The sequence below is a fragment of the Malurus melanocephalus genome, unplaced genomic scaffold (genome assembly GCF_030028575.1).
Source record: "Malurus melanocephalus ecotype Western Australia unplaced genomic scaffold, MMel_1.1 scaffold_56, whole genome shotgun sequence".
Lineage (NCBI taxonomy): Eukaryota > Metazoa > Chordata > Aves > Passeriformes > Maluridae > Malurus > Malurus melanocephalus.
Genome location: NW_026623288.1, coordinates 1,677,033 through 1,691,939, shown reverse-complemented (window position 1 = coordinate 1,691,939; position 14,907 = coordinate 1,677,033). Strand labels below are relative to the sequence as shown.

General features: G+C 39.1%; 1 protein-coding gene across 1 annotated transcript in view; it reads left to right on the top strand.

Annotated features, from left to right (window-relative positions):
* The first annotated feature begins 316 nt into the window (after positions 1–316).
* TENM1 (teneurin transmembrane protein 1) overlaps positions 317–14,907 on the top strand; it is a 120,374-nt gene continuing 105,783 nt past the window's right edge. The window contains exons 1-4 of the mRNA XM_057365667.1: positions 317–524; positions 2,758–2,859; positions 3,865–4,059; positions 6,923–7,123. Of these exons, the coding sequence (XP_057221650.1) occupies positions 332–524; positions 2,758–2,859; positions 3,865–4,059; positions 6,923–7,123 (691 nt within the window). The 5' untranslated portion in view covers positions 317–331. The remainder of the gene's footprint in view (positions 525–2,757; positions 2,860–3,864; positions 4,060–6,922; positions 7,124–14,907) is intronic.

Below are 14,907 nucleotides of genomic sequence, written 5' to 3'. Positions count from 1 at the left end.
TGGGAATTTTGGAATTATTCCCATTAAAGAGATGTAATTTTTGGAGTAAATCTGCTGAATCTAATGCAGCAAGTCTGATTTTACCCTGCCTTAGAAACAGCAAATTTCAATGCTAGACTCCTGGCCTACCATAATGCTTTTTATATGTAAACTGAAGCTAAAGTGACTAGGTTATGCAATTGCTGTCTACATTGGTGAATACTTAGGCAATTCCTCTTATGATTTCAACTGTTCATTCATGCTAGAAGGAGAAATGCGGAGTAGATTCATGAATATTTGCTAGGTGGTTAATTTTTGCTCATTATTATTTCAGTTTGATTTTGTAAAACTGATGGATGGAAAACAGTTAATTAAACAGGAACCAAAAAACTCCGAGGAGTCTCAGCAAGCCCCCAGGAACCTGATCTTAACTTCACTGCAAGAGACAGGTTTCATTGAGTATATGGATCAAGGAGCTTGGCATATGGCATTCTACAACGATGGAAAGAAAGTGGAGCAGGTGTTTGTACTAACTACAGCTATTGGTAAGAACAGCACAATATCATTTTTATTCTCATTGTTACATGGGAAAGATGTATTCGATGTATTCTGGGTCCTCTTTAGTATTCTCTTAAATATGTTTTATTTCRGCTTAGATTAATTAACCTCAGTGGAGCAATTTTGTGTTTAAACCAATATCAGATAAATAGCAACATTTGTATATTAAAGATGGATTTATCAAATTAATTAAGTGTGAAGTTTTCRTGTGTTAAGATTTTTATGTGATAGCTTAAATGCTTCAGTAGTTTCTGGTGTTATCTTTTTCCAAGTAAAAGAGATYATGTTTGCCTTCTCCACTTACATGGGAACGATAAATCCTACAAAAATTACCCAGGCTTTAAGTTTTTACTTCCAGTATGTTAGTCAGTTGGAATATCTTTTGTGGATTTGTTGGTGAGTTGTGAGGTTGTGAGGTTGTTTGATGGATGGATGCTGTTGTTTTATGCAGTTATTCAAATGCACCATTTTGTTTGGAATACAGAGGACAAGTCARATTCCTCCTGTCTTTTTAACACTTACAAGTGGGCAAATGTTTGCAGATGTAGGTGTTGTGAGTGAGCAGTCCTCACACGTAGGGCTTTTTTTGAATTTCAGTGTAGGTAAAGCGTTGTATTTCTGACAGTCTCAGTTTGCAAGACTTTAACCAGCATACCCTTTAGTTAACCTGTTCCACCATATGTTGAGCAAGATGTCTTTACTAGTAATGGACGTGCCATCTGCTCTTCAGAACAAGTGGATACTAWTTTTACTTTGTGGCAAACACCTTGCAGAGCAGGACGGTATGATTCAAATACCAGGATTCTGAAGGGCTTGCAGAAAAGAAAAAAATTAGAGATTGAGGTAGAGTTCCAATGACTGGTTCTGCTGTAAAATTTTGTATTTGCTCTGAATCAAAAAGGTTGATCTTCTGCAAGCAAGAAAACATGCCATTATTCAATTCCAACTGAAAAAAATAAGATTCAAGTAATTTATGAAGCATCTTTATAGATACTCCACGAAGACCCTAAACCTGGCCAAACTCCAGCCTAGACCAGAATCCAAATTCCTGTCCTCTTGTTTATTTTTACTGTAAGACAGCAGGGTTTATACAGGAGGGTTTAATTAATGTTTCATTTAGTAGCATAACCTCTCCCCTCTTTGTTATAAACTGATCGCCTGAAATGAATGTTTTCAAATAACAATAGGAGTTTTCAGGAAARAACAATTCTTATCTGTCCAAGTTCTCATAAATAAGATCAAAATACACTTACTTAATWTGTTTTTACTAGTTGCAGGATCTCGGTTTTCTTCATTTTCCTTAAGAGTTATTTTGTGGGAAAGAAATCAAGTTCCCCATCTTCCATAGTCAGAGGTACTTCCCCACATCTGTTAGTGGATGTTGCCATAAAACAATTCCAGTTCCCCTGGCTCCAGAGCCCCTTTCCCACCTGCATGGGCTGCAGAGCCCCTCAGTCCACACATCTTAGTTTGAATTTACTTCATATTCTTTATGCAAAATCCATATAAATCAGTGAATCCACTGCATTCCAATGGGAAATAGATGTGTAAATTAAAACCAGTTAATCCATGTACAGATAGGAGCCTGTCCTCAGATGTATAAGGATAAGTGGCTTAATTTCCAAAGCTGTGTGATAAAACGTGGGCAAGTTTAAGATCAGAACTGAAGGTGGATTTTTTTCCCTTCAAATCTAGTTCTTAGTTCTTTATCACGTTGAATTTCATCGCTGTACAAAATRCTATTTTTTTGTTTATCTGATTGTATAGAAGTGAAAATGCTGCCCTTCTCCAAGGGATTCAATTCACATGGTTCAAATGAACACCATAGAAGGCAATTTACTCTATAARCAGGTTCCAAACAAATTACTTCAGCAATAAAAGAAAGTCTTTAAGGTGGACATTTTTCAGCAAATACTCAGGTTCCTGCAGTGCTTTTAATGGTGGTAAATTTTACATGAACACTTACTTTAAAAGCTTTTTGGTGTAATATAAATGATGCACCTGTTATCTCAAAGCTGTCAAGACAAAATCTAATAAATATTTGTAAGCTGCTTGAACAGGAATTTTGTTTTATGCTCCCTGTGAATGAAAATGGGCTTTTCACTGCTTCTGCACTTATTTGTATGTTGAAATGTGTCCTGCAGAGTGAGGTGAAGATGCCATTCATTCCAATTCAACCAATTTATGTTTTTCTTTGGGCACAATTGCCTGAATAAACAGAAATCCTGGATGACTGCTCTACTAATTGCAATGGGAATGGAGAATGTATCTCAGGCCACTGCCACTGCTTCCCGGGATTCCTTGGTCCTGATTGTGCAAAAGGTAATCTCATATTAACTGACCACAGTGCATGACAGGGATCATGAGCATGGTGTGTGATTGCTGGGCTTGCAAAGATTCAAAGTGATTAAAGGAGATTAAATTCCTTTTTCCTGCCAGATGGCAGACACAGTACAGGCACACATGTGGAAAGTTTCTTTATGCTGTACTTGAATTAACACAGATTCTCCCTCCTGTTCCTCCATCCCCCTTTGCATCCTGTCTGTAACTGTAAAACGCAGTTTTTAATAAGTGTGTTAGCTTAGCATCATGYTTTCTGTTATTTAAAAGTGACAAACAGTTTCACTTTGGAGAARACATAAGTAAATCAAATGCTTCCGTGGTCTTAACTTGAATAGGGTGTAGATAAGAAACCTAAAGCAGCTTAGAGATGGTTTTCCAGCATTAAGGCAAAAAAACATGTTAAGTGAGCTTACTTCTGTCTCAGATATTTCTGTCAGCATTATCCATTATCCRCTGCCTATGATGTCCAGAAGTTCTCATGATTTTCCAATGTCTCCTCAAATGTAGGGTTTATTTTTTTAAGAGCTCAGTTGGCTCAGAAATTGATACTGGATTGTAAAAGTAAGCTTCCACATTGCTGGTTTACATTCAGATCAGTAATGGCTACAACTTCAGTAACATTAAGTCTTCTTAGAAGAAAAGAGCAGGATCTTGCTTCAGTTCACAGGAGAGAAATGATTAATCTTACTGAAAATCATAAGCAGGCATCACTGCAAATTTTCTGCAGAGGCCAATCAAGGGGAGAGAATTGTTTTTATCTTCTAAGATATCCCATTGCTGGTCAAAATTAAGGTATGTAAGAGAGGCAGACTGCAGAGATGAGGATTGCATTACTGCTGCACTACCTGGTTCAAATAGCTCCATCTGTTACAACCCTTGAACCAAACAGGAGTGRAAAAGCAATTTTACAGAACTATAAATGCAATAAATGTTAATCTGTGTAAATATGTAAATACATTAAAAAGGTTGATCTGCCTCCTTCAGATTCCTGTCCGGTGCTGTGCAGCGGGAACGGAGAATATGAGAAAGGTCACTGTGTGTGTCGAAATGGCTGGAAAGGAGCAGAATGTGATGTTCCAGAAGAGCAGTGYATTGATCCAACCTGCTTTGGCCATGGCACTTGTATCATGGGCGTGTGCATCTGTGTGCCTGGATACAAAGGAGAGATTTGTGAGGAAGGTTTGTGTGGTTTCCTTCTCTATGGGCAGGGGGGTTGTTTTTTGTCTTCATTTTCCACTAATTTTAAAGTAGTTAAAAATTCACAGAGATGTGATCAGCATTCTGCGAAGCTCAAAATCACCTTTACTCATAGAAAGTAATGTTTAGGTACAGAATTGTTAAAGGTAAAGGTATTCAGGTCTTYGTAACAGTCCAGTGAACTGATCACATCAAGTTCACATTTTTATTTGAAAAGATAAAATTATTTATTTTTATTTGGTCAAAAGCTCAGGGTAAGGCTGTCAGAAGATCATTTAAACAAAATATGATATAGTAGTTCTCCCAAGCAATCAGACGATCATAAACAGATTTTCCYTTTTTTCATTCTGTTACATCTTAGATTTTTCTGACAATATAAASCCAAAAGAGCAGCAAACAGGTTCAGTTTACCAGAACATATTGTGTAATTTCGTTGTCATATGTCATTTTTACTGGAGCCTGTGCTCCAGGCACCATCCTTTAAGGCTTGGCTAACAAAAAGTGGGAAATTCTGAGAGAATAAGAATGTTTTTGCTGGTTATGGTACTGATGTGTCTCTGCCCTCATCTACAGACAGAAGCAGTTGTTGTTTCCCTCGTAGCATGTCTGAGATATCTCATCAGCTCTGACTTCCTTCCCCTGTGCATAGCCTCAGAAAGCAGAACTCTTCCTCGTGCTTGCCCTGATTTGATGATTTTTCACTGGTCCCTTTAGCCTGGAGCTAGTGACAGCATACTTTGTGCTTCCTGCTAGAAAGATTTTCGGGTAATTCTTTTGAGTAGCACACACAGGAGGCTTTTTATGTTGCTTGAATTCTCTAGTCAGAAAAATGTCCAGGATGGATTTGATAGATTTGACATACCTGGAATGGTTTTTAAAGGGAGGATCAAGAGAATGCTCCTGACATAGTCAGTTGTTGGTAGTTTGAGAAACCAAGAAAACCCAAATGGGAAAAAGCAGGTAATACAGAGATTTCCTCAGTGAGGCCATGATGCTGAACAAGCCTGTAGCTGGTGAGAGGCTGACTGCTGGTTTTAGTTGCTTTGTTTCTTGCCATAATGAGATCCTGCAGAATGGTTGGGGGAAAAAAAGTGACATCAATGTATTCAGACATCTACTGAAACCAAAAGTGTGAAAATGTTGGATTTTTATAGTAAGAAACTTACTTTATTTTTTTTTAAAGGTGGAATTATGTGGAAATACGGTGGATGAAACAAACCTGTGTAACTGAACACAGTGGGTTTTTATTGTAACATTGTGTCCTTGACATGACTGTTCAGTTTGTACTGAAAAACATAACTAGTTAAGGAATTCTGTCAGGAATTAAATTATTTTATGTAAACATGATTTTAGTCTTATAGCAGTGCTATATAGTGTTAACAGACATAGCAACAGATGTACTATCCAGGGAGCATCAGTAACTGCATCTATTCATTKCTATGGGAGTCCTTTTTTATTTGTCTTGTCAGATTATCATTCCTAAAATGGAGTCACTTGATTAATTTTAAAATATCAGCAAAATAAAGAGCTGTCTCAGGATGAGAGAAAATTGCAGTGTATTTTTGTCCTATGCTTAGCAAGATGTGCATTGTCCAGAAACACTGATTCCCCTCTCTTGGAATTACACTGAGCACAAGCCTGCAAGGCTGAAAAGGATACAAAACAAATCCTGAAATAAGATGTTGAATTGGTGGCATAGCAGTTCAAATGATAAAGCTTTTACTTCTTTATTTTTRGGTTGAAAGGTGCTATAAACTGGAGGCCATTAATCTCTGTGTCTGAAGTATTTAGCCTTCCCTTCCGGAAGCAGAAAACATCTCTTCATTCCCATAGCAYAGGATGCTGTTTKTKAAGTTTACAATTGAATTATTAAAAYAGTACTTGTGCTGATACTTGAGAAAGACAGCAGAACTTTCACAGTGCCTCTTCAACATCAGTCTGAAGCATGATCTAACAAGGCCTGGCTTCTGGATAATTGTTCCCATGCTCAGACCCCACAGATCCTTCAGCTCTGCAGTCTTCCTGCAGCCTCCAGAGAAGGCAGRCTGCTTCCTGCTCAAAACCTGTCTTGTTAAAGCAGTGCTGGGGCTTTGTGAGAGTCTGCTGCTCATACAGCACTAACCAGCTGATTTAAATTCCTCTACAGAGCTCCTGAATTTTTCACTAGGAATAGTTTAATCCAAATTGAGAACAAATACAGTTCTTTGTTTGCAAATTGTTCATCAGCACATTATGRCTTTTATGAAGCTGTTCATTACCTGCAATTGCTCAGCACATATTTTTTATGTGTGTGAGATTTTTTTTTTTTTTACAACAAGCATTGAGTCAGAGATTCACTACTCAGTGTTAGTGGATAACCTTTTTTTATAACAAATTTTCAGCTACAGAAATAGCTTTTCACTAGAAATTGAAAGAATAAATATTTCTTTTCCCTGATGTAAATAAAATACAGAGTGCAAATTCCCAAATGGAAATACAAAGCACAATTACAGAAGTAACTATTAATTGCTCGAGCTCTTTCCCAGCCCTGCTATTGAAGCAAAATTCCACCAATGGACCTATCCTGGGAATCTGTGTTTTAAAARTAAGATAATATTCACGACAAGGGATTCATATGGCCTCTTAACAATCTACATGCTTGCTTTGTTCCTTGGTTTTGGCTTGTCCTTTTGCACAGATGTTAACATAGATTGTCATTTCCTTGTGTGCATTAACTTTGCTTCCATTGGGTATTTGCACAAAAAAAAMMMCACCAAATCAATCTGAATCCCTGTTGTGTTTCACCAACAAATCCCAGTGAAGGTGGCAGTTTTCTGCTCTAAACTGTGCTTTTCCTGCCTTGCAGAGGACTGCCTGGATCCGCTGTGCTCCGGCCACGGGGTGTGTGTGCAGGGGGAATGTCACTGCTCCACGGGCTGGGGCGGCGTCAACTGCGAGAGCGCGCTGCCCGTGTGCCAGGAGCAGTGCTCGGGCCAYGGCACCTTCCTGCTGGACACGGGGCTGTGCAGCTGTGAGCCACAGTGGACGGGCCCAGACTGCTCCACAGGTAGGATGGACACTGGGTTTATCAGCATTGCCTGTGCTTTCTGTTGGGGTCATCAGAGGAATCGCTGGTAGTGCATTAATAGGAATTTAAAAAACAAGACAGGTTTTTTRCYGGTCTGCATGCCAGGGTAGTAAAAYTATACTYTACATGRCACTKTATGGGYTTGTCAGCAACTGGCTTTCAGTTGCMAAGGATAAGAAATGCATTTTCTCTGTGACAAGAATGTTTCTGCCTGGTGGCAGTAGTCCCTCAAGCGGGCAGGTGCCTCCTGGCCTGCACTGGAGACAAACGTGGCTCTGACCTGAGCTGCTGAGCACCTCTCAGGCTCATGCACTCAGGAAATCCACAGTTCTGAGAGAGACTGGGAAGATAGATATAGCTATTAAAAAAAAAAAATCCAAATGTAATGACTGATGGGTGAAAAAGCTCTATCGAAAAAGTCTTTAAACAAAAAAGACCATCATTTTCTCATGCTGGGATAAAAACTCTCTTCTTCCTTAGAGGACCATCAAGGTTTGATCCCACTAAATTTGATTAGGAGTTGAATGGATTTCCTATGTGCTTTGTRCATTTACATTTCGTTTTCTTGAAATGAATGCACTCTGCACATTTTGCTCTGTAATGGAGCATGTCATTACCAATGTATGTACTCCTATTTTTTTCCCCTATAGAGCTCACAAAGCTGGAATTTCAGATGATAAGTWGCACATCCCAGTAGAGAATAGATACAAGTGACAGATTTGCTGAATACTGTGGAATACAACCAGTGGTCCAAGTCACTAATTTTTCTTAGAAATCATCATTCAGAAGAGCACTTGGAACAGTATAAATCTCAGATCTTTAAAAGTGTGGTTATGATCTTTAAGTAGGGACCTGCAAAATGTCCCCTTATGTGATGAATTTTTAAGCAACAAAATATTGACCTGCTAATAAGTTCTAGTGTTTGTTACAAAGACCTTGCATTCATTTTATACTCCAGAATTAATGCATGCAATTTAAGTCTGACACTGTCAGATAAGGGATCTACTTCGATAAGAATTGACTTTTTATTGGCTTGCGGGAAAAGCTCAGTTGCTTGCATTTTTATCCTGTATTTTATTATATATTGAAAATATTCCCTGAAGCTTACTATTATAGTACTATTTCCATTAATGAAGCAAATCATTAGGAGAGGTGTTAACTATGTACTAATTTTTTAGTCACAAAATATGCAAACTAATTCTGTTTTAATACAATGTTATTGTAGCTCAAAAAGCAATGTTAGTGTCAGATCGGTCTGTTGTGTCAGCTGCATGGGGYAATTAGATATTAATTAAGGACCCAAAAAGCTAATAAATAACCTCTAGAGCTGTTTTGAACACTTTTGGAAGGAACCTTCATCACCATCAGTAGAGAAAATACCTCTCTTCATCCCTACTGTCTTCTAAATAATCAAAATATGCTTTTACAGCCAACAGCATCGCAGCCAGATGCTTCAGACTTTTCCTTTCAAATATTTCTTCTTAGGTGTGAGACWAAATTTAGGATGGTCTTGGCAATACCCTGAGTGTTAGACTGAATTGTGGCTGTTCATGTGTGCCTGAGATCTTCTTCCTAGGATCGGTGGTAGCTGTGCTTGTTGGAAATAAAGCTTGGTTTTATTGAGAGAGGAARACATCAAATGAATAAGTAAGGAAACATAAGAGGAGTAACAAGGTCACAAGGAACGAGCTGTGAATGGGGAAAGTCAGCAGGTTCTGTTCAGGGAGGGGGAAATGGGTGAAGCACAGACTGCTCGTCTGGAGTCACACAGCAGCACAGCTTTGCATCTGAGAGACCAGCAGTCTCTCAGCTTGCCTCAACCCTTGCACTTTGCCATCTCTGCACCACATCAGTGTCGGTGCTGTGAAAATTTGCCTTTCTGTAGCACTTTGAAGAGTATAGGCTCTTGTCTTAAGGATTTCTGTGTTCCCCAGCAAATTCMAAATACTTTCAAAATGCAAGGATACATTATATTAAGTTCTATGAGGTTTTTGAAATAGAAAAGAGTATATCTTGGAAGACTTTAAATGGGAGAAATAGCAAAGGTTGTAGAATATTTTTGAATGTATTGTTCTAGATACTGTCTGGCCCCACCTGAAGRAGATGAGCCACCTCTGTGATACCCTTCCCTACCCACCCATCTCTAGCTCTTCAAACAATACCAAAATTACATTTTACCAATGGCAGACAGGAAAGACAAGAATCAGTATGGGTGGAGAAAGAGATGAGGGGTGGCTGAGTGACCCATGCACATCCCAGAGAATTGCTAACATTTTGAGCTCSAGCCTGAGCTCTGGAACCATTCATGGATTTTTTGAGGCTGGAAAAGACCATGTCATTTATGCTGTTTGATTTTCTATAGAACATTGCAAAAAATAACAATCATCCTTCAGTTTTTGCTTGACACTCATGGTTTCTGTATAGTTTTTTRAAATTCAAGCTTCACACAGAAAGTGAAAATGAAGAGTAATCTACCATTTGCTAGTTACATTGTGTTAATTGTGTCTGGCCTTCTCTGCTAAAAAGTGCATCTTCCATTCCTAGTTTGAATAGGGGTAAAGTCTTGCAATCATGTTTATTTATGTGAGGTGAGGACTGGTAAATTATTTGTAGTCCTTTCCAGTGTCCAGCCTAATCTGTGCTCTGACTTGTGGACTGGCATAACCCAATTTCACCGCACCACCTCCAGGTACTCCTTCTACATCCAAAACTCCTTCTACATCCAAAGTTATTGCTGGACAATTGCCACACATTGGGGCCCAGAAAATTCCTTGCAGAGCTCCAAAGCAGCTGTCAGGGTATGTTTTCATTGTATTTAAATTGGTTCTCAATAAAAGCGGCTCAGTATGGCTTGAAGGTTGTTCAGACATTTAGTATTGCTAATCCCATAGTAATTGTAGGACACAACTTTGGCTGGCTTTTTGTTCAGCTCTGCTAAGATCCATTCTTTCAATATCCTTGGCTGGATATCTGTTTCAGATATATTCAGCCTCTTTCTACCCTACAATATTGAACTTCCATGAAAAGTCATTTTCCTTTGTTAGCTCAGATTTCAAATTACCTCTCCCAGAGATGATGTGGTTTTCATTTAAGCTTTGCCTTGCTGCTTATGAGTGTCTTTGTAAAGGCTCTTCCCATCAGCCGACGTTCAAACACACAGATAATGTGCTTCTGATGTTGCCTTCTTTAGGCAGCATCAACTGAATTTCACCCTGGAAATACAGGCAGCTTTTTAGCTACACCAATCAAAACGACCTTATTGTGTCTTTTCTACAGTCATATGTGATCAGGAGAAGAAATKTTAAAAGCCCCTTTGTCTGTCTTTGGTTTATTACATGGACAAGATCACAGTGTTCTAATTGTTCTATATGATTATATATATTCTGGTTTGGAGTTCATTTGTTGTTTTCTTGTTTATCGCTCTGCCCATTTAATTGGGGGATTTTCCTAGTTTTGGTCATCCTTTGGTAAATCACACAAAAGTGCTGTAAGGTATTTAGCCATTACCAATTTAGCCATCTGACAATGGATGTGCCCAAGAGAAATGCACAAGAGATTGAGTTCCAGTTCTCATTTAGTCTTCCCCTGGCTCTAAATGATGTGGATAGAGAACAGGAGTTTCATGCTTTGTTCCAAGTGAGACTGATTATATAATATGTTTTGTGAAAACCACCTGCACTGAGAAAGGTCATCCTTGGAGTATTTCAGAGTCTTTCAGCATCTTTACACCATGCTGAACCCAGTTATGATAGCATGTGAAAATCYATTATCAGTCAGACCTTCACCATACATCTCAGCTGACCTGTGCAGCAGGGGTGTGATTTACTGATACGTGACACCGTCACCAGGATGGAAGACTTGATATTACACCATTTTAATGTCACCAGGACTTCAGTGCAGTCAACTTTCTACTTACTGTCTATGGATCTTYGTTGCTTTATTTATAGGCTGTCATCCCAAATCCCTTGATGTTAATGAGTCATCTCCCTTTGAGGCATCTAGGCAGTGCTTTTCAGAAAGGAAAAATCAAACTAGTGAGTACTGACTGCTCCTGTCAGGTAGAAGGGAAGCTCTGGCTAATTGAGGGTGCAGCATCAACAAACTGAACAAAAAAACTCATCTTCTCAGATTGATACCTTTAACATGGAGCCTTGAGATTAAGGGAGAGAAATACCGGGAGGAAATGGATGACAGAGTTGTTCAGGGGGGCAGAGCCTTGCATAAATTAGTGTAACTGCAGTGATACCACYAGTGCAGTCCCAGTGTGTTTCAGGTGAGAATCCAGCCCTGAGTCACTAATTAATTGCAGCAGTGTGCCTAAAATATTRTAGACTGAGAAATCTGTGACAGAGTTGATGGCTCTGACATCCTGTCCTGTATTCAATTTCTTCAGCCTSTATTCAGCCAAAGTAGGCCAGTTTCTGTCCTCCCCTTACTCCAGGACATTTGTCATAATTCCACTGAATCCATTTATATCACTGAAGCAACCTAATTATGATTGGGAAAAGAATACTGGCAGTTCTTAGTCACAAAAACATTCATCCTAAAATGATTATATGGAGATGGTATATATTTAGCATATCTATTTTTGGTTAAGCTCTCCTAGCWAGATTGGTGGTAATTTTACAAAGGGTAAAAATGGATCAGCAGCTTCTTCCTTCGATATCTTGTGAAGCAAAAAACCTCTTTAAAACTGAAGTGCTTTGAAAAATGCAAAATGTTGTAATTGTTGTAAATTGATATGAGCAGAGTGGAGTAATTTAAAAATCATTAAAGTCTGCATTTTTTACAGTAAAGTGCTTCAAAAAGAAATGAAGGCATAATACAGTATATTAATATAGTTCAAGACATCTCAAATAGGTTTCAAAATTAAACATCAAAAACTGYGACTTGAAAAAATAATTAGGTGAACCCATTTCATTGCAAACAGAAACTCTTCAGGTTTGGGAAATTGCAGTGTATGGGTGTGAGCCATTCTCATTCACCAAGGACAAGGATATTCACTACAAAGAACTCACAGTAGTGAAAATAGGCTTGAAATTTCCTCAGTACGTGATGTAATGTTGTGCATTTTCTTGCTCAGCTCCACATTGGAGCTTCTACTTTGCTGCCTATTTTAGACTAATCTCAAGAACTTTTTAATTACACCAGAAACATCCTTCACTGTTTTGTTCTTAAGAAACTATGGACTTGCTTAATTTCATCTAACTGTCCTCTTTCTCTAATTTGTGAGGAGCTTTGCCTATTTCTGCTCTGCTAATTAAAAGGATGATTGAAGTTCCCCTGCTGCACATTGTCTGACATTGTAGAAAGACTCTTCCCTACTACTGTATATTTCATTGAAAAGAAAAAAAATGACATGCGAGWAGTTAGAGCTCCTGTGGAGTTGCAAGAATTTTCAAAAATATATCTGGTGAGCAAGATTTCTATTAAAAACATACTAGTTAAAGATTGGAACACTTAATATGTGTTGCTGCAGGATTTAAAGCATGAGAAATTTAAGGCAGTGGAGAAGCACTCCAATAAAAATTAATTATCTTACATGTTTAAATCAGTCCAGAGGGAACCAAAAATACCTGATGTAGTAATGTATTGATTTAAGAAATAGGATAAGTCAAGGGTATGAGATATACAGTGAGGCAACATGGGGTGTTTTTCAACTGATTGCTGCTTATTTTGCAGATATGTCAACAATAATGGCCCTTCCCTTCTCTTTTTCTTTCTGAAAATTAGGATTATTAATCTGTTGCTGTCTGCACCTCATTGAGCAATTATTGGAAATATTCCTCATTCCAATCTAAATGCAATTTAGTTAAGTCAGCTGTTGTAAATCCTAATCTAATCCACAGCCAGGTATTATTTTTTCCACAGGGTGGAATCCACAGACCCAGTTTTGGATGTTTCTACCCCAGCATTTCTTGGCTTAGCCAGGAGCAAGACTCCCAGTTACCCTCAGTTCTGTGTTGCTGGCAGAGCCTTTCCCCTCTGCCTGCATGGCATTGTCCCTCCTCAAGCAGTCCATCCTGGCCAGGAATGTCCCCCTCAGTGTGCTTTGTGCCAGGCCAGCCTGGGAGAGTGATGCTCCTCAGGCAACACTGGTGTAAGGTCCTGCAGATTGCAAAACCAGAGAGCTTAACATAAAGCTGCTGTCATTATCTAGTAGCAAAACCTGGCAAATAAGTGGAATTTTAGTAGCAACTCCCGTGCCCAAGTGGTTCAAGCACYTTTAAATTAGGTAAACTAAGCAAAGGGTTTGAGTCCAAAGTTGTAGTTAAGTGCCTGCATCCCTTTTTACATCTCAACCTTGTCACCTGCACAGGAGTCAATTTACTGAACAGTGATTAAAAACCATACTAAAACAACTGACAGGATATAGGATGGAATGGTCTTTTGTGCACAGTCTGTGTTCAAGAAAATATCAGGATGGAAATTTTGGCTATGGAAGGCTTGTACTCCACAAGAACCCTTTATGAAAGAGGACTCTGAAATAGAGAAGCTGTGGGAATGTTGTGCTGGAGGATGCTACAAGGGAGGGGGAAAGCTGCCTAGATGAATAACAGAACAGGAGACACAGAAAATCCTCAATTTTTAATTTGATAAGCAAATCCAAAGGTGAAACTCTCACAAATTATCCATACCACCAGCTTTTAAAGGAATATTCTTCCGTTAGAGTAGCTGCTGTTTTCTCACAGCAGGAAAAGCACCAGGGGGAATTGCTAGAGCAAGGGTACAAAAGGGCACTAGAACAACTAGAGGTTTTGTCCTTCMGTGAATTTCAGAGCATCTCTTGAGCAAAATGTGCTGCATCAGTCCCTAAAAGGCAGATATTTGTAATATTTTTTTGTTGTTGTGATAGGAGTTCTACAAAAATAGCTATCATTTCAACATATTTATGCAGCAGAGTCTGTGAATTTTAACTTCCTCTGAAAATAGGAAATTGCTATTGATAAAAGCCAGACCCATGAGAACTTTCCCTACACACTGCATTTCTAAGGATTTTGGTTGTGCAGATTGTTGCAAGGGTAATATATGTAGATATGTAARGATTTCTCAGTCTCTGCCCTCCTTAAGGACATTTGCTTAAATGTTTTCACTTGTGTAATATGTTTTAAATAAAATTAAATTTATACTAATTATCCAAGAATATTTTAATGGCAATAGGGGAAAAACTCCRTGTGTATTGTAGCTACAGTGTACATTTGGGCATGTCCCTCTTCAGTCCAGGAAACGTTGACTGTTTTATAAACAGATTGTTAAAACACTGTCCTTCACCTTGGGATCCAAAATCATTTTCTGACGGAGTGCAGGGAGCTGATTGTTCACGTGATTGTTCAGCTCCTGCTCTGGTCCCCATGTGCTGAATTCACAAAAGCCCCGAGGAAGGGTGGCCAGCCTGGTGGTGCCTCTGCCAGCTCTGAGGAGCTGGTACCAGGCTCTGCAGGAAAATGCAAGTCACGAGCTGCACCTTTGTTTTGGCAGCAGCCAGGCAGAGCAGCAGCTGCCAGATGCGYGCTGCTATTTGTGTTTGTGCTGCTGACACAGAGGAAGCTGGGGTTGATGTGCTGGGAGCTGCTGTGTCTGTGCACTCACCTGCACGGGCTGAGCACAGGGACACTGCTTCCAAGCTGGGGATGGACACAGCRTCCCTAGGCAGGGGCTGAGCACTGAGGAACTTCCACTGTCCTGCCTTGTTTTGTGCAGGAGTTGTGCCTCACTGCTGAGTTTGTCCAAGGAGCTGTTTATTTGWGCTAAAACAGGAGGAA